This window comes from Euprymna scolopes, chromosome 9, assembly GCF_053919585.1.
Source record: "Euprymna scolopes isolate OS-2025 chromosome 9, ASM5391958v1, whole genome shotgun sequence".
NCBI lineage: Eukaryota > Metazoa > Mollusca > Cephalopoda > Sepiida > Sepiolidae > Euprymna > Euprymna scolopes.
In genome coordinates, this window is record NC_136490.1 from 93,816,518 (window position 1) to 93,837,304 (window position 20,787).

At 33.3% G+C, this 20,787-nt stretch overlaps 1 protein-coding gene and 1 long non-coding RNA gene across 2 annotated transcripts in view; one reads left to right on the forward strand and one right to left on the reverse strand.

Annotated features, from left to right (window-relative positions):
• The first annotated feature begins 2,186 nt into the window (after positions 1–2,186).
• The window catches only part of LOC145284783 (uncharacterized), a 103,382-nt gene continuing 84,781 nt past the window's right edge, over positions 2,187–20,787 (forward strand). Inside the window, exon 1 of the long non-coding RNA XR_013868880.1 lies at positions 2,187–2,220. This is a non-coding gene — a long non-coding RNA (uncharacterized LOC145284783). The remainder of the gene's footprint in view (positions 2,221–20,787) is intronic.
• Positions 11,545–20,787, reverse strand: part of LOC145284781 (cilia- and flagella-associated protein 52-like) — a 56,947-nt gene continuing 47,704 nt past the window's right edge. The window contains exons 10-12 of the mRNA XM_080133748.1: positions 19,351–19,672; positions 15,577–15,814; positions 11,545–11,838 (exon numbers count right to left, since the gene is read on the reverse strand). Of these exons, the coding sequence (XP_079989874.1) occupies positions 11,638–11,838; positions 15,577–15,814; positions 19,351–19,672 (761 nt within the window). The 3' untranslated portion in view covers positions 11,545–11,637. The remainder of the gene's footprint in view (positions 11,839–15,576; positions 15,815–19,350; positions 19,673–20,787) is intronic.

A 20,787-nucleotide genomic window follows, 5' to 3' on the forward strand; every position in this document is an offset into this window, starting at 1 on the left:
GGCAGAGCCTTCAGGAAAATTGGAGTCAGATGATGGAAATCAGCTAATCAATGTAACACTTTTTGGGTAATGTATAGTCGTGCGTGAGCGAGAGATTTGTTTGCAAAAAAGAGGACAGAAGAAATTCTCACTTCTGAAAGTGGCAGCAAAGATGGAAGAAGTTCCCTGCAGTTTGTATCACTAAGGGAAAGCAAAATGCAAAATTGTCTTGTGCTGAAAAATCAACAATGTCTGATGGACAGGAAATTACAGTTTGAACTAAACACGATAAGCGAGTTGTGAAATGAATCAACCATTTAGACAAAAATTTTATGTATCTGAAATTTCCTACCCTCAAGGCAGATGGTACAAGACCTCAAGTTTCGAGTGCTATCTCGCAGAAGCAACAAGGATAAATAGAAAGATATTGTATCTTGAATGGAGATAAAATTATGAATTCGGTGGAGCTCGAGATGGAAGTAAGCATCTCCCCATTATGGTACCTTGCAACACAAGGTTGTCATGTTTTTACGAGTCGTGTATTCAACTTAACTAAATAAGGCTTAAAGTCTTGTGAGTCATGGGTATCCTTTATTAATGAAAAGAAGGAATAACAAGAAAAGATAAAAAATAAGTAAAATATAAAAGAAATGAATAGCATGTGTTTGTATGTGTGTCGGCACTAAACCTATTCGGGTTTAACCGGTTTCCTCCAAAGGAGGAAGTTTCTATGGGAGTATGAAATTAACAAGCAGTCCCCTGCCGCATGTATATCCCTGTTAGGAGAGATGATGATGTTAGGTTTTTGCAACTCTTGCAGGGAGGTGTTGATGTCCTCTTGCATACAGCGCCTGAAATTATCAAATTGGTCACCCATTTTAACAATGAACAGGCTCAACGTTGTTTAACTTCGGTGATCTGACAGGAACCGATGTGTCAACGTGATTATGCTGTATATGGATGGTATGAGATCATCGTATATGAATTAATATTCCTTGCATGGATTTAATCCAAAGGTTAAAGTCGGAGATAAGTTCATTTTTATTTTCTATTTCTGACATGATTTTGTCTCTTAAATATTTTATGTGGTTTTCTTGTTCTTTTGTTGAATGACTGCTGCCTCAAACTTTAATGATTTTGGAATTGGCGCATTTATGCACGTTTGGGCAATTTGCACGTTTCCTTAACTTTCATCTTCATGTTCTGACTTGATGTGTAATCGTCTTGACTGAGAAAATTATCGGACTGTTCATTTCTAATGCTATAAAAACTTTAACCCTGTTGTGCTACCCTGCAACTGAGAACTTTAGGAGACTTATTTTCGCCTTTGCTTTTCTTTTCAGTTCTGTTTGAGTTGTTGATCTTTTATAAAAATAAAAACAATTATAAAATTTAATTCTCCGGATTTATTTTCTCCTTTCCATTTCTGCCTTTGTTGAACAATTTTGTAGTGTATAATAATATGCTTATTTATGTTTGTCGTAGTGATGGGACGATTCCAATATTTTTCCTGATCCCGATACAATGACCGATTCTGCACTAAATTCCTGATTCCGATAAAATTATAGATTCCGGTTCCTTATAAATTTCTAAATATTTAACTACAAAGTTGTTATTTTTCCCCAGTTACTGTAAAAACACACGTTAAATGTGCATATATTTTCTAAAACATAAAAAAAAAGACTTGTGGGGAATGATGTAAATATTTTTAGTTTTATGAGTTAAATATTTATTAGTTTATCATTAATACGAGCAGTGGAAGATTTTGTTTTTAGCGAAATCAATTAAAAACAATAATTAAAGGAATCGTTTTTTGGCATCGGAAAATAGGCACAAATTTTCCTGATTCTGATACCAATTCCGATACTCCAAAAAGTTCCAATTTTTCTAATTCTCAATTCCGATTAATCGTCCCAACACTAGTTTTTATATACATAATCATGTGCTGCACTTATTTAAAAAAACGAGATTGCTGGCTTCGCAAAAAATGCAATGTTAAAAGTAATTGGTTTACTCATTTCAGAATGAATTGTTCGAAAATCGAGTTCTGTCATTTTTTTCTACTTAACCTATTTTTTACGTTTTTTTTATTCTGATGTAATTTTTATAGACATCTAATTGCTACAATTTTATGACAAAATGAAAAATAAATTAAACACAGTAATAAATTATCAAAAACGAGAGTGTTACATTTGGATCATTTTTTTTTTCTGAAGACGTTTGTTGATCCAAACGAAAAAGGTAAAACTCTCATTTTTGATGATTTATTCCTGTATTTTATTCGTTTTTCCTTTTATCTTTTTTTCATGCATCCTGTTTCAACAGCATTCTGTTTTATGATATACTGTGTATTCTATTCTCACAATTTTATAAATAACTTTTTAAAGTGATACTCTTTTTATTTATTTAAAGAATATTTAGCTGACAATGCCAATCATTTTTACGGAAGAAGAAAGACAATTCTTTCTAAATATTAAACCATGCATACATTATTTCAATAGAGATATCAGTAACAGTAAGTTATATAAAGTAATTGGAATTTCCATAGCGTCCCACTAGTTCATTTATATAACTAGCAGTTATATAAAATCCTAAAATGAGGGTAGTATTATTTTTAAATTTTAATGTTTTTTTTTTCTTTCTTTTGGCGGTATGGTACAATTTTAGTGGCACATCGGTAAACAGTAAAGTTTTTAAAAAATCATAATGCTCCTATGTTATATACAATGTTGCTTAGAATACATATCCCATAATTCATAATGGTGAGTTTATTAGTTTAAGAATTTACCAAGCACATATATATTATTGTGGCTATGTGTTTGCACTGATCCTTTTAAAAATGAATTAATAAAATTTAAAATTTGATGCAGAGCAATTCCTTTATCTATTAATTTTTTGTATGTAACTTATTTTAAAAGTTTTTAAGGGCAGATGTGAATTAGGATGGGCGCACCCCCTAAATGATAACAAATAGATAAATATGTTTTAAAAGGATATTCAGAAAAAAAAATCAGTTGAGATTTAGACTCCATCCTACCAACACCCAAATGCTGTCAAGCAATTTAAGTATGTGTCCAGCCATCTAAGAAATAAGCCAGGGACATGGCTTAGTCTGAAAAAGAATGGATAGTTTTGCAAGAAATAGCAAATTTATTTTCATTCCTGATTCTTACAAGATTTTCAGCATGTCTTTTAAAAACCATTTATATTTAAGGTAGGTAGGTGAATTCTTTAGCTTTGAACCCTTAAACTAGGCAGATTTAGTTCCCATTGAAAGTTATTTTTCCTTTAGGCCATGTAACACCATGAGAGAAGGACCTATCTATAATCTTTTCTTTAAAATAAATGTGAACTTCTAAGTACAATACTTAATTGTGTTTTTTTGTTTATTTTTTCTAACGAGAGCAGAAAAGGCGTTGTGGATGCATTTTTCGGCACCCCAGAAACTCTCGCTTCTGTTTTGTTCCTCAGTCCTTATCTTCAACAAATGAGCAATGTTTCTAATAAATGAAGAAAACGCTGTATACTCAGTCGATAGTCTTGTGCAAGCAGTAGCTAGGGAAAACTGAATTCTCTTTCTATTCTATTCTTGTTGTCATGTTATTAATAAGAGTCTTAGAGATAAATGTTTTCCTGGACTGACTTTATCTACCTGATAGTCAAGTACCTGAACCTTAGATTAACTGCCAAGGAGGGCATCTTATCAGCAGATGCAAAATACTGATGTTGCTGCATTGCCTTTTGGTGAATGGAGTCTGGACCATGTAGTAGCTTCTGGTGTGGCCTCTCAATACCATATTATTGGAAACTGCTATGGCTTTTCCTTTTCATTTATCTACAAAAGTTTTCCTCTCTTCACTTTCTTCTCCATCCCTATTCTCTCTTTCGCTTCCCTCAGCCCTGTTCTAGACAACTCTTCCAAGCCCCTCCACAAACTCTCCAACCTAACTATGAAAAATTCCAACAAATAAAACAGCGAAAAACTCAGAACCACAACTTCCAACATAGATTCGCACTACAAGGTTTCCTTCTCTAACATCAGAGACCTACATTTCATGCTTCCAAAAGTTGAAATCCAATTATGGGCGACCAAATTTAGCCTGTTGTTCCTGTCTGAAACTGCCATTAACTCAACTGCTTTCTTAGCCGATTTCTCCTCAAAGACTACTTTAAGTTCACATCTAAACCCAACCTTCAACATCACCATGGGCATGGAATATGTGCCTATGTTAGGGATAGCTTCCCCTGTTATAGGGATATCTCCAAAGAAGACCCCAAACATCCCTATATGTGCTTTAAGTAGTACTTGCTCACAAGACAGTATTTACATTTGCCCCTACCATTTCCACACTGATGGAGTAGCAATCGTTAAGAGTATCACTAAGCAAATTGATCATACCCCGTCTGCTCATTCCTTAGCCAACATTCACATCTGGAGATTTCAATGTTCACAATATTGAGTGTTAAATGTTAAATAGAGAAATTTCACATAACCTAAGTGAATCTATTGATGGAGGTTTTCTCTCTAGAGCAATAGCTCTTGACATATCAAAGGCATTTGATAGGGTTTGGTATAAATATCTATTTCATAAGATTTCCAACTATGGAATATCTTGAAATGTCTTTTCAACCATTGAACCTTTTCTTTCCAATAAGTTTATACAAGTAGTTGTGAATGGACAGAAATCCCAAAGTCAAAGTATCAATGCTAGTGTGCCTCAAAGATGTGTACTGAACCCAACTCTCTTCCTTATCTTCATCAATGATCTCCCAAATCACATTCTAAGTTTATTCATCAACATATACACAGATGATACTACCATCTATGGCAGCACTTCAAAGGCCAACAATCAGTCTCTCCCTGGTGTAATAGGTCAAAAGATGGTTGGTTAATCTTAACACATCTATCTTTTCATCATAAACACTCTGATTCCCACTTGGCCCTAATTGATATGAATGACTCATCTCAAAGAAGCTCCTCCGATTTAACAAGCTCCTGGGTCTGACCTTCACTCCTGACCTGAAATGGAAGATTTGCATCAAATCTGTTGCCAAGACTGCTGGAAAAATGATTGCATCATTCTATCGTCCTAGAAGGTATCTCACTCACGACATAATCCTCTACTTCTAAAATGGAGTACTGTTGCCACATCTGTTCTTCAGGAAAAAAATGGAATTAATGCACTCTGTAAGCTGATTGATCAGTGTGTGGCCAAATCACCTAGCAGGGACATTTCTCCACAACAGAAAATAAGTCTTTATTTATGACAGCTGCATCTTGCCTTTGGAATTCCCTTTCTGCTCTCTGTTTCCCCAACGGTACTAACATGCAGAAATTTAAATGTAATGTGAACAAACATCTTGCTATACAATTTCACACTTAGGATACCCTCCTTATAACCTGAACTCTAATCACAGTGCGATGTTTGGGGTGAGCAAAAGTTTAAAAAAAAGGAAAAAATAGAAATCAATAAAAAAGAAGAATTAACATCAATTGAGAATTCGTATTATTTGGATTCTTGTGAACTATTTGTTGTGGAGACAGACACACCCTTATAATCACTAAGATGGACTTATCCATTAACCATATAAGCAGCAAGTATAGATCGCTCAATGAGAGCTATCCAGATGTCGTACAGAGGCGACTCCCCACAGACTTACTAATCTTCCTGTATCACTAACCCTGTTCTGGATATAAATGTTCTTCGTATTCTCACCAGTCATTGTGTTTTCCTACTTTCACCTTTCCCGACTCCACTACAATGGCGACAAGGATGTAAAAAAACAAAAAATTAAAAAAAAAAACAAAAAAAACTCATGCGCAAAAACTTCAACTCTCCAGCTGTATGAAATAGTCAATTGCAAACTCTCTAAGTTACAATGCAAAATCTCAAAAGTTCAACAACGAAATATTGCGACATAAAAAAAGAAAAGTCTGCACTTAAATTTATCTTCTCAAAGAAATTGTAAGTAGAATTTTTTTTTCATGCTTGCTAAAAAAGGAAGAAAAAAAAGAAAAGCAATCTTGATTTAATTTGCCGTAGAATGGGTCAATGCAATTGTTTATGCAAATTACATATGGACTTTATGTCGAAGATTTTTTTTCTCTGTTATGGAAATTTCGGGAAATGAATTCTTGTTTTATGACAAAGTAGTTATTGCGATAGACTTTTTACAGGCTGGGAAGCCAATTTTTTGTTTTGATGACTTAAAAAAAGAAAAAAAGTTTTTCTCTTTTTGTTTTCGTCCAACCCATTTTTTTGCAACGGCATGCACACACATTGAAAGGAAATGGTACCTTCTATTATTTTTTTATTTTCACCTGTCAATTTTTTAAAGCACTTTAAAATAAAGACTCTTTTCGGTTAGTTAAACTTTTGCTCGCCAGCGGAGTGAGGAAAATACTGCTCGTATACCAATATCTATTATTGAAAACCGGAACCCAGAATATTTTTTTTAAACCGTAACTTTGCTGAACACAAACCCACTTGTATATTTTACATTGTATGTGTTATATCGTATATTTTACATTGCATGTGTAATATTGTATATTTTATATTGTATTGTATATTTCATGTTGTATATTGCATGGTGTATGTAGTATATTGTACTATTTTTTTCTCTACGGTAAAACAAAAATCTGACCCATTTCTGAACTATTGGCATATCAGAGACAAAAGAAACACGTGTCAACGAGAAAATAAGTGTATGCAAAATTAATCTATAATTTTTGCACTTCTGCTACAACTACTGAAGAGTATACTAGTCCATAAATTATAAAATTTTTCCTTTGCTGTGATTTCCGTTTAAGTTACAAATACCCTTAAAAGAATAAAAAAAAATTCTCTTTGAGAAAATAAAATAAAGAGACACAATGGAAGATGTGAAAGAGATGATAACCCGTCTAATTGAATTTCAAATGGACCAGCAAAGAAGAGCTGACGATAGACTACAGCAAGCAGAAGAAAGAATGATCCAAATGCAAAAGAGAGCTGATAACAGACTTTTGCATTGCAAACAGAGCAGAAAAAGAGAACTGAAGCACTACTCCAGGTTTTAATGAATAAGAATCAAGCTACAGAGAGCGATACAGCGCTTTCCCATAGTGCGGTGCTAAGTACAATAAATAATTTCACCTACTGTCCTAAAGAAAATCAAACATTTGAAACGTATTTCAAACGGTATGAAGATCTGTACAATATCAACTGTGGAAATTGGGCAGACCAAAAAAAAGTCCGTTTGTAACTCAGCAAATTAGGGGCTACGGAACACGACAAATTCTTTGACTATATCTTGCCACAAAAGACTAGCGATCTGATGTTTACGGAAACCGTTAAATGACTAACTGAACTATTTAGTTCGAAATCGTCGCTGTTCCAAAGACAGGGGACATGCTTGAACCTTACGAAAAAAGACAATGTGGACTACTTGACTTTCGCCTCGGTTGTTAACAAACGCTGTGACGATTTTAAATTGTCAGAATTGAGTGCCAATGATTTCAAGTGCCTCATATTCGTCCAGAGGTTAACTTTGACAAGAGACTCTGAGATCTGTCAAAGAGTTTTGTCAAAACTGGAAAGTGAACCAGGCTTAACTGTACAAAAGCTAGCGAAAAGATTGCCAAAGAATCATTAGTATCAAGAAGGACTCAAAGAACATCGAAGAAGCTGGTATTGCACACATAAAGAACATACAGAGAAGAACTAAGGGGTACTCTCCAAAAAACAAAATGGAAACTAAACGCTATCTTCCACTTTAGCACGAAAGACAAGGTACTCAGAAACCTTGAACCCCTTGTTTTCGCTGCAGAAACTTGCATTGGTCAAAGGATTGCCTTTTTCATACCAAAGAATGTTTTAATTGCAAAAAACTAGGACACAAAAGCTCATACTGCAAATGGCAGAAGAAAAAGTAAAATTCGGGTTCAACAGACGAGAATGAATAAGAAAGAAGAAAATAACAGTCAAAAATACGTCTTAGAATTTTAAAAAAGGACATTAAATTACAGTTAGACTTAAGGTTGGACTTATTGATAATAAATTTACAGACGTGGAGAAATTTAAATAGGCCGACTATGCATAAAACTGGCAAGTCAGCAAAAACTGGAGAAAAAATAAATTTTGAAGAACTAACTACAAATGTCACTTTTAATGGTACAATGAAAAAACTTAAATTATATGTGCTCAAGAACACAGAAAATTTGTTTGGGACCGATCGGTTTCAGGAATTTAATCTGTGGGATGTACCGATCAACGCCTTTTGCCATAAAGTAGAATCGTTTTCTACAGAAAAACAAGAACTTAAAGTGGATCTAAAAAAGCTTTTTCCTGAAATTTTTTTCAGCGGGCTTGGGTAAATGTAGGAAAGCAACAGCCAAATTTGAACTGAAACCCAATGCAGAACTAGTTTTTAGGAAAAAAAAGGAACGTACCATTCGCTTCGCTAGAGAAAATTAATGAGGAACTTGACAGACTAGTCAAGACCGGCATCTTATCAAAAGTGGAATTCAGCCAATGGGCGGCTCCTACCATGTACATAAAAAAAATTGAAGGAAATCAGCGTTTGCGCTGATTTTTCGATTGGGCTAAATTCTATCTTGAAAGACTACCATTATCCACTGCCTAGTCCCGAGGAGATTTTCGCAAAACTGAACGGAGGTAAGATCTTCTCTAAGATCGATCTCAATGAGGCTTATCTTAAGATTCCGGTGGAGGAAAATAGCTCAAAGCTACTTTGCATAAACAACCACAGGGGTTTATAGACTAGCATTTCGAGTTAAGGTCGCTCCAGCGATTTTTCAAGAAATAATGGATACTATGCTAGACGGACTCGATTTCGCAACTGAATACTTGGACGATATAATTATCATCAGCAAATCCAAGGAACAACATAGAGAGCACATACTAAAAGTATTTTCACGAATACAGGATTTTGATTTCAAAGTTAAGGAAGGAAAGTGCAAATTTCTTCTAGAAGAAATTAAATACCTAGGATACATAATTGACAAAGGAAGGAAGGAGACCAGATCCTGACAGGACAACTGCAATAAAGAACATGCCAACTCCCGGGAATGTCGCCGAACTGCAAAGCTCAACATGCATAATCTTTGGGCCCCACTTAACAAACTTTTGAAGAAAGACAGTACTTGGGAATAGACATCTGAATGCCAGGAGGTATTCAACAAAATAAAAACTGCACTGACGTCCGACCTATCTCTTACACATTACAATCCAGAATTAGGTATCATAGTTGCCAGTGACACAAGCTCTCATGGGATAGGCGCTTGCATACTACACAGAATGCCGGATAGAAGCAAGAAACTAGTGGCACATGCGTCACGCACGTTATTACCTTCGGAAAAACATTACTCGCAGATCGGGAAGGAAGCCTTCGCAATAATATTTGCAGTAACAAAGTACCATCCTTATTTGCATGGAAGATTTTTCAATTTGCAAACTGACCATAAACCACTCCTAACTATCTTCGGATCGAAGAAAGGACTACCTGTGTATACAGCAAACAGAATGCTGAGATGGGGTACGATCTTACTTAACTATAACTTTAAGTTAGAATACCTACCCTCACAAAAAATTGGTCATGCTGACTGATTGTCAAGGCTAATTCCAAGTTAAAACGAAAAACTAGAAGACACTGTTATTGCTTCTTTAAAAAATGACAGCAAGATCAAGAATCTGATGTTTAACGTGATTAAAGAACTACCAGTTACTCTACACGAAATAAAATGCGAAGCCCAAGAAGACGAATTCATTTGCTCCACAAAACAGAAAATCATAGAAAAACATCGACAGATAGCAGACATTTTCTCCTTGTGTGACAACGTACTAGTATATAGTGAAAGGGTGGTTATACCCAAGACTTTACAGAAACGAGATTTTCACGCAGGACATACAGGGAAGAATAGGATGAAAAGCCTTATGCAGAGTTATGTATACTGGCCAAATATGGATTTAGACATCTCAAATTTGGTGGATTCTTGCAAGGGTTGTTCTCTAGCAGCTACAACACCACCAATCACCTACAAACCATGGCCAAAGACAGACCAGTCTTGGTCGAGAATACATGTGGATTTCGCAGGACCAATGGAGGATGTCTACTACTTGATTGTAGTAGATAGCTATTCAAAATGGTCAGAAGTACTCGGTACAAGAGACCCACCACAGGGGTCACTATCTCTTTCCTCCATGAACTTTTTGCCCAATTTGGCATTGTCGATTGCTTAGTCAGCGACAACGGGACACAGTTCACATCAACTGATTTTAAGGAATTCTGCGACAGTTTTCAAATAAAACACTTTACTATACCTCGGTATCATACAAGATCAAATGGACAGGCAGAACGTTTCATAGACACTTTGAAAAGAGCATTGAAGAAAGCTTATAGGAACACTTTCAGATAAGGCCTTACAACAGTTCTTAGAGGTTTACAGGATCACACCGAACCCAAATACCTCTGAGGCAACGTCTCCTGCAGAGACCATGTTTGCACGAAAAATACGACCAATATTCGAAAAACTACTGCCAAAACAAGCAAATTCAGGTAGGACCACTACCGTTCCCACAAAAAATATATAACCCAGGAGAAAAAGTTTTCTTTAAAGCATACGGAAACAATACATCGTTTTGGGAACAGGTAACAATTGACAAAAGAATTGGAGACACAACCTAAATTGTTCTAGGCCCTACCACCACTCACAAGAGACATATAAATCAAATTAGACGTCGTCGTAACGATGGCAAAGACACACCTCAAGTTGAGGAAGAAGCTAGCGATACGTTATATGATATGTTCGATATCGAGCCTCCCCAAGCAAACTTAGAACAGTGCCGATCGACAAGGAAGAGAAAGGTTACTGAACCCCTTATCATCGATCCAAAAAGGAAAAAATATTAATGTTTTTCACCCGGAACAAAAATCCTGGGAGGGGGGTGTTATGGGGACATACACATCCTTATAATCACTAAGATGGACTTATCCATTAGCCATATATGCAGCAAGTATAGATCGCTCAATGAGAGCTATCAGGATGTCATACAGAGACGACTCCCCACGGACTTACTAATCTTCCTGTATCACTAACCCTGTTCTGGATATAAATGTTCTTCGTATTCTTACCAGTCGTCGTGTTTTCTTACTTTCACCTTTCCCGACTCCACTACACTATTGTTCTCATCTTGAGTGCTATTTTCACAACGTTTCAACCAATGTAACCTCTGACCTTCTTCAGGTGTATGTTGTCGAACACAGAAATTTTTCTATCAAACTCGGGAATCTGCACGGAATTTCAAATTGACCCCTTTATTTAGTTCACCAGAGTAAAATGCTGTTGTTCTATTAACCATGAAATCCTAAGTAATTTGCAATTGTAAATTCCATGCAGTTCAACAGAAGGAAGATTCCCGAGTTTAACAAGATACACCTGAAGAAGATCAGAGGTTGCATTGACCAAAACATTATGAAAATGACACTCAAGATGAGAACAATAGTCCAGAGAATCCAAATAATATGAATAATTAGACTTCATCTCAAAAATTAAGAAAATATCAATTGAGAAATTTTAAATTTTATTGTATATGTTTTTTTGAAAATTGGGAATGCTGGATGTCATCAATGAAATTAGAGCAATTGCAAATATAATCTTTAATTTTCTGCTTTTGTCGTATCTTCTGTGTTTTCTTCTTGAATTGGTTCATTTTTGATTGGATTTTCCCACTGTAAAATGGCGCCATCGTCTCCCACACTGATGATAAATTTTTGATCTGGGCTAATTTTTACACGTTTGATGCTGCCTCCATGTCCAATTCCCACAAAAATTACTCTGCCTTCATCATAATCCCACATCTACAAATTAATAAAGTCAAACATTTAAGTCATTCAAATTAACAAAGTCATTCACAATTTCGAATAATTAAAATTAATAAACTTACATATACATTTCATTAATTAAAATTAATAGTCATAAACGAAATTATAACGAAAATTAATAAAAGCAAAACATTTTATGAATATAATATTTATATTTAGAATGATTTATATATATAAAATTCATAAAATGAAAAAACATTTTATCAACTATAATTAATAAAACCATAAACATTTTATTAACGAAAATTAATAAAATTTTATCTGAATTTACTTAAAATTAAAAGCAGATATAAATTTGATTAATTAAAATTATCAAAGTCAGATATAAGTTCAATTAATCAAATTTAATAAAGTAAAACATAAATTCAATTAATGAATTTAATCAAAATCAAAAAAGTCAGGCATAAATTTAAAGTCATGCCTAAATTCAATTGATTACAATTAATAAGGTCATAGCTGAATTCAAATAATTAAAGAAAAAAAAATTAAATTCATAAAATTTTAAAAACTGAAATGAATATATCAATAAATATTAAAAAAAAAAGCTTTTGAATTGACAAAAGATTTTTCTGTTAAACAAATTTGATTAAAATCAAAACAATTTCTATGATTTGGATCATTCAGATTAATGTTCTCGTCTTCACACAACGTTTTAGTCGATGTAACCTCTGACCTTCTTCAGGTGTATTCTTTCAAACTTGGAAATCTTACTGTTGAACTCAGGAATTGACACAAAATTTTGAATGGAACCCTTATTTAATCAATGGGGGTAGCATGCTCTTGTTCCATCCGCCATGACTGAGTAGCAGTCCTAAATAATTTGCAATTGTATTTTAATGTCGCACTGAAGATTGAGCCTTCATCCTCCAGAAAAGTGTAACTTTACAACTGAATTTTACCAGTTACTTTATCTACTATACCAAGGGTCCTTGCAGACAATTCTAATATGAATTTAAGGAGTCAAAATAAAGGGTTTCCTTAGAAATTTGGGGCAGATTCCCGAGTTCAACAGAAAGATTTCTGAGTTTGACAAGATACACCTAAAGAAGAACGGAGGTTACATCAACTAAAACGTTGCGCAAATAATACACAAGATGAGATTAGTAGTCCAAAAAAAAAAAAAAATAAAAAATAAAAAAAATTGTAGTTTACATTTTTTTTTTTATCAATAAATTCATTTTGTTTTCTGGTCGATTTATTTTTTCCCCCTATATTGAATTAATTTATTAAAATAAGCATTTAAATAAGTACTGTTATGGAATTAGTGTTTAATTATTTAAATTAAATTACAATAAATTCCCATTTATCAAAAATTTTAATAAACTTACTTCACAAAGATACATTTTATATGGTTTTAAAATGACTAATTCAACTGAAACATGAAAATTAATCATGGCAATTGAATAAACTTGATGTTTTTGTTTTTAAATTGATATTGTATAGGTTTCATTTTAAATGTTACCATAATTCTATTAAAGCCGTTGGAATCTTTTTTTAAGTAGACAAACAAATAATCCTGATTATTGCTGGTTAGCTGTATATTAGCATAAGAACATTTTTATTTTTCATCCATTCTTCTTATTAATATTGTTTTGTACTTAAAATTGAGCATTTACCCTTCGAAAGACTCTCAAGAATATCTTACATCCAACCTATTTGGATATACCGATTATTAACAAAATGCCACTAGGGTACAAAGCAATGCTCTTTGTGTAAAACAAATAGAGCTTAGGCGTTTGGACAATGTTTAAACATTGTAATTTCGCATACTCATCTTAGCAACAGCCAAATAATGTAATGGTAAAAAACGCTGAATATCGCCTTGGCAGGCGAGTTTCAATCCTGGTTTGAGATACTTGCTAGTCTAGCTGCACTAATGAGCTGTGAGACAGTGAAACAGTACTGTATGTGGATGACTATATATATATATATATATATATATATATATATATATATATATATATATATATATATATATATATATATATATATTACTATAATTATGGAAACATCTAAAATGAAACCTATAAAATATCAATACCTAGTGTTTCATCCTTTCTGACTCCATTAGCAAGGAACATACCCCTTGGCCAGCGTGTACCATGGAGAGAATTTTAGTTGAAATTAACATTTATGAAGTGTAAATGTTATTCAAATAAGTCTAGACAGATCAAATGATTTTAACATCATGATCTATGCATGTGGGCTATACATATATATGTGTCTGTGTGTGTGTGTGTGCATATATATATATATATATATATATATATATATATATATATATATATATATATATTTAGACAAATATTATTAAATAGCACGGAATTATTCTGTTTTACAATTTTCCTTTTTATCTTCTCCAATCTCCGAATAGTCCTTTTTGTGTTTTTCTCGAAATTGTATATGTTGAATCCATAATCGCGAGCGCTTTCGACAGAAGTACTTCTATCATCCTCAGGTATATTGTAGAAATAAATGTAGGGATTGTTTTTTAATTTACTTATATATATATATTTTTTTTTTCTAGTCACGTGGTAATTTGTTATATATATATATATATAAACAGTAGAAAATTAGATTCCCACGACCATGTCTTTATTCATTCTTTTCTATTTCATCATCACTCAAGCAAAAACATATATCGTGCATTTCGAATGAGTGTGACTAATCACAATGAAAAGTTAATTAAATCACATCCTTTTTCAAAATCAATATGCAAATTAGATAACTTTACAACTGTTGTCACATATACATAAGTAGTATGTTAAAAAAGACAGTGAATCTATTATTTCAAGTTGAAATATATACATATCTCTATCTGTATTTATAGATAAAGGTACTTTGTGTCTGTGTGTGAATGTGTGGGTGAGTTCTCCATGGACTCCGAAACGGCTAAGCCAGTTTTTTATAAATTTCACATAAATGTACTTTATTTGTCTGGAAGTATTCTTAGATAGGTTTTGTATCAGAATGTCTCTGATAAGTATCAAAAATCGATAATCGAAAAAATTTACTTAAAGAAGGAACAGTCTGATTTTGATCAAAGTTAACATCTTTATACAGCCTAACATCACAAGTTTTATCACCGCACAAGCAGAATGGCCCAGCAATAGTAGGTTCTTTGATATTGATAAATGTTTCTGTTTCGAACACAACTGAACCATGATACTTGACTTTTGTATTTTAAACTTTAATTCAAGCCATTATGTAAAAATAATTTATTTTAAATTTGATATCGCTATAAATTTAATCACTTCATCTCTTCTGCATGCTATTGGTAAGGGTACAATATCATTATCACATTACATGTGACTCATGTCTGCCCTATCAACACAACAGGATTCGTAAAATATCATGAACTTTTGAACTTTTTAAACACTATATCCATCACGTTATTCCTCTCAGTAACACAAGTGATGCACAGCTGTTAAAGATCTGTGTATATCACAAAACCAACTAAATACATTTTTATTCACTAACAAATAAAATTAAAAAATTGCTAATACAGTAGAACCCCAGATTAAAGATTAGTAACAAAAATTATTAATATAATACACATGTATATAATCAAATAACATTATAAATAACACCATAAGATGGAGCAAATATCATAACCAGGGGTTGGAAAAACATTGTTTTCCACATCACAACCTGAAAAAAATGTATCCTAGGGCCACCGTATCCCAGGGTTCTACTGTACTATTAAAGACTGACCTTGAGAAGATGATCATCGCCACCAGTGATGAAGCATTTCCCATCTGCCGAAATATCCATGGCGTTAATGGATCCTGACTTGGCTCCTTCCAGTGACCGGATCTGCAAACCATCAATCACTTCCCAATAAGCCACATTTCGATCTGTGCCACTGGTTATCACCTGACAGCATTCAGGATGGACACACGCGCATTGGAACAATGTGTTGGCAAATAATACAGCATCACGTTGGTAATTTCTGCAACAAAAAATGAACAATCATCAATTGCTGTAAACAGTGACGTTTCTTGTTCTTATGTCATTTACATGGTAAGTAACATGGCATCCTGAACAAAAAATATTCCTTAAAATTTAGATTGGCACTATTGTGTCTTCATCATATATAATGCCACTCTCTTCCATTTACTAATAAAGATCTCTTTGCTATAGAACAGTTACTTCACACATTTTTTCTTACACATTCAAGTATTCTGCTTGGTATTGGGCCTTGTTGGGTTTCTCTGCATAGCGTTTTAAAAGATAGCACTGCATCTCTATCCATAGTATAATTTTATCCTCTGAATTTTTATGTTCTTCTTCATTTTTGCTTTGAAAACTTAGCCTGGATAATACATCAAGCTTTTTAATCGTGACTATTGGTGACACCCACTCACTTTACCCTTGACTGACCTTTTCTAAATTTTTCTGGTAAATTATTTTTTTAGCTTTGACGTTTTGATGTTACAATAAGTAAAATATGTATGGGTAATTGTCCCGCTTGGATAAATCTAGAATGTTAGTTCTCTTTCAATCGAATGCTTGCCTTATAACCTTTTAATAATCCAATTTCTTGATCTTCTGACTCCATAGAATTAATTTTGCTGTGTCATTCTTTAATACCTCTATACATAGCAGTCTGTGACCATTAGTGCATGCCATGACTAATAAATATCATCTTAAAGCGATGTTTCGTTTCAAACCTGACTTCAAAAGTGTCTGAATTGTTTTAGTTGCAAGATTGACTTTTTTTAGCCTTGGCTATAATCTGCTAAGAATTTACTGGAATCAAGGTTATGTCAGAGCCAGTATTGACGAGCTTGTGAAAATATTTCCCATTTATTTTTATTTCTGTGAAAATTTCTGCTCTGCGTCTATCATTTATGTATATTTGATTTCCTCAACGTTTGTATCTGCGCATATTCGAGGAATGATTTTTTTCTTTTGCACATCGATCAAGTCTTACCGAGAGCTGAGAATTTTTTTTTTTCTTGACACCGTTTACCACAAAACTTCCATAACATTTCGTGTCCGCCTGTCCAATATGCTTTTACATCATTCGATTGTTGCTTACATTTGTTCATCAATTCAAATTGCTGCACAAATTCTATAGATGTTTGTAAATTTGTTAAATTAACAATTATGTTTAAAAGCTCATAAATACCTTCTATCCATTGAAGCATGATTAATTCCCCTTCCTTTTACCAGTGCCAAGTTTTTCAAATTTGCAAGATCTTACTCTTTCTTTTAATTGGCGTATATACAATAAACTCATCGGGCTGCTGTCTTGTTTCCAGAAACTTTGTTCTTCCAGTGATTACTAGGAATAGGACAACAGCATATTCTTTTCATTGTTTTGACTCTCGAGTGTGTATCCGTTGATATCTTATATGCTTTTATATAGAGTGATGTGGTTCTTGGTTGATTAATTGTGTCTGACTGTGTCGGATATATACTCGAGAGTCAAAACAATGAAAAGAATATTCAGTTGTCATAGCCCTAGTCATTATCTAACCTTTCCTTTGATATGATATTCATTTTTATTATCTCGCCAATTTCTTGTAAGCTCAGCTTTTCCAAATTTCTTAGATATGCCGTCTTTGAAACTTTTTCAATTGCCTCACATCCAACTGTTGCAAGGAACATATGAGTAATTTCATTTTGCTCTCCTTTGCTTCGTTTATCTTTTAGTTTCTGTACTGTGGACAGCACCTCAAAGCATCTTATCCATATTTCTACATAGTCTGGATTGTCCAGTGTGTTCATGTATCCTATTGGTGATGACATTGTTGTCCCCTGTTAATCGCATATCAAGTTTCGTGATTACAGCAATACCAAATGCTCAAGGTTTGTTCTATTTATTTAAGTATCACATTTGCATACTATCCTATAAATCCCGTAAAGAACTTTGAGGTTAATATGCGGCATAACTTTGAATGTACAAAGAAGTAAGTGAAAGAAGATATTGAATTTTTGCATCAACAATAAAATACAAGCAATAAAATAACAAATTAAAAAGAACAAATGATGATCCTATGAAAATGAGAATGGAAAAGAACAAGTTATATTATCAAGACTCGATATTGTAAACAGAAATGTCACTCATTCTTACCTCCTTGGTATGGAAGCAGCTCCAATTGGCTTTCTATTCCAGGAGGCATGTATAATATGACTTATATTGACAAATTGTCTAGATTAGAACACACTTGACAAAAATATTATAAAGAAACAAATCTGAGAATATGCACTTCTCCAGGTAGAATATTTAAAAGAAAACTACGTATATGGAGTACTGTTGTCATATCTAGGTTGTTGAATTTATGTCCCATTTGAAGGTTCTTAATAATGCAGAAATTTATCTGTAATTTGATTGTCCTCACCCTTTCTTCTTCGCTACAACCTATCTTTTATACAGGTAATGTCACTAGTCTCAGTCTTTTCCGTTATGGTATGTGTTCTGCAGAATTGTCTGATCTATTCTGTATTTCCTTTGTTCTAACTTGTTTGACTCATTGGTCTAGTGGTCGACATCAATTCGCTGTTTTGATACCCCATTGTAACGCAGCTTCCTATTACAGTAGCTTCTTTCCAAGAACTGTAGGCTTGTGGAACTCCCTGCTGACTGTTTTCCTCCTCCCTATAGCCTTGGTCTTTTTAAGACTAAGACCAATGGGCATCATCTTTCGTACTTATAACCTTGTTCTTTACAAGCTGAAGACCAATAGGCATCTCTTGTCTGTTTGATAATCATCTTTCATTATTGTTAGCTTCTTACATCAAGTGGCTTCATGCTTTGTATAGAGAGATTTCCATAAAAAAAATAAGCTGATGTTTACAACGGAATCTAACAAAAGGTGTAATTTCTACTGAGTTGATACACCGTACAATAAAAAAGAATAAAAAAACATGAATAAATATCTGAAGACACTAAGAACTTGAAGCACAACTTACAAAAAAATCAACTAAATTCAGTATTAAATAACCTAAAAAGGGTTGACATGCTGCAAAACAAAACAAACGTTAATGGCAAGTAATATGTTGTACAAGTTTGTGGTTTCTCAATGGGGTATCTTGTAGATATTTATGTATACAGTGTTTTATATATAAAAAAAAAAGGAATGGACACTTATATAGAATACAGGCCATAGTATGTTTTAGATAGGATTTTCAAGTTAAATTCAAATTTTCACAGTTTTTTTAGTTTTTTTATTAAATGAACATACAGAATAGTTACCAAAGCCCTCCTCCAAATGTTAAGAACGGGTTTCTAAATAATAACTTTATTATTTCAGCATAGTCCGTATTCTGCATAAGTACCCTGCTACAAAACATGTTTCCCTCCTCATGTTAAGAATAGGTTTCTAAATAATAACAGTATCATTTGAGCAGGGTTCTGCATAAATACCCAGTTACAAAACGTTATCCCCTTCCCACGTCAAGAAAGGGTTTCTAAATTAAAATGTTATAATTTCAGCATGGTTGGTAAACTACATAAGTACCTGGAAATGATTTACTTACTCCAAATTCCAAATTACACAAGTGCCATCTGTACTGACTGACACACATTGATGGTCATTGGGGAAAACCTTGATTTGTGTTACACAACCCTTGTGTTCTTTCATTGACTCAATAAGTTTCGTTTTGAACACATCCTTCTTCTGGGTGTAGCCTGTGCTCACCTCCCAAATTCGAACCTGACCTTCCCCTCCTCCACTGATGATGCGACTTGCATCAGATATGAATGCGATGGATGTCACGCCACGATTGTGTGCATTCTCTATCTGGTACATCAATTTGCCACTCTCTGGGTAGTAACCACGGATGCGGCCATCATTCCATGCTGCAAAAATTAAAATAAATAAATGAAAAAGAAGTAACATGGAAAGGGAAGGGGCAACCGAGTGGCGACCTCAAGAATACAAAGAATCCAAATAAAGAAGGAAATAAAACATTACTTTTCAAATTTCAACATCAATTTTAGGAAAAAGTCTGCACTATCAGAAACGACTGTTAATCGTTTTTTCTCTTTCATGTGTGCATGTATATCGGTATATATAGTAAGTTATTTGAAATGAACATATATGACAATTAAGCTACACAGAATCTTCAGCATTTTATCACCGTAAGGAATTTTTAAGCTACAATGCTTACATTTTTATATATCCATATGTTATTTAGTTTAACTAGCTAACCAATCAGATTCATTTTTATTCACAGCCACAAGTTAAAGTGTTCGTTATCCAATGGCCGAGCTTCATTAAGACAAAGGTTTGACTGACTTCTACTTTCTATACTATTGTCCTATTTTGTATAAGGTTATATGCCCTTTTTTGTGAATGTGTTGAACTTATTTTAACATGTGTGCTTGTTATTTTTTTAATAACTGTATTTTATTTTTCTTATGTATTGCTATCCTAAAGTAAAATTTATTCCACATATCAAATTGATTCCTATTTCACTTCTACAGTTTAATAGATTTTGAAAGTTTTTAAAGTTTAGAATTTCAGATTTCTCATTTAGGCATAATCTACATGGGTATCTAAATTTCTACATGTACTAGTTAGTCAAATTATTTTCCACTTAACTAATTGGCAAGTGCTCAAATTTTTTTGAGCTTCCAGTAATATGTTACTAGTGCAGTTTTTATTTTGTGTTTTATTTTTTTTTAAATTATTTGTGCTTTTATAGTCATAATACCTGGTTTATATATATATATATATATATATATATATATATATATATATATATATATATATATATATATATGTGTGTGTGTGTGTGTGTGTGTGTGTGTGTTATGTAGAGTTTATATTCTTTTCTGTCCAATGTTAATTGATGTTGGCCTGGGAGTAGAGTATCAGGTTACAGATTCAAAGGTGACTTTGCAACTGTGTTTGAATTCTTTAACTGGCAGTAATTATTATTACCTACACTAAAGATTACATAAGCATGAAA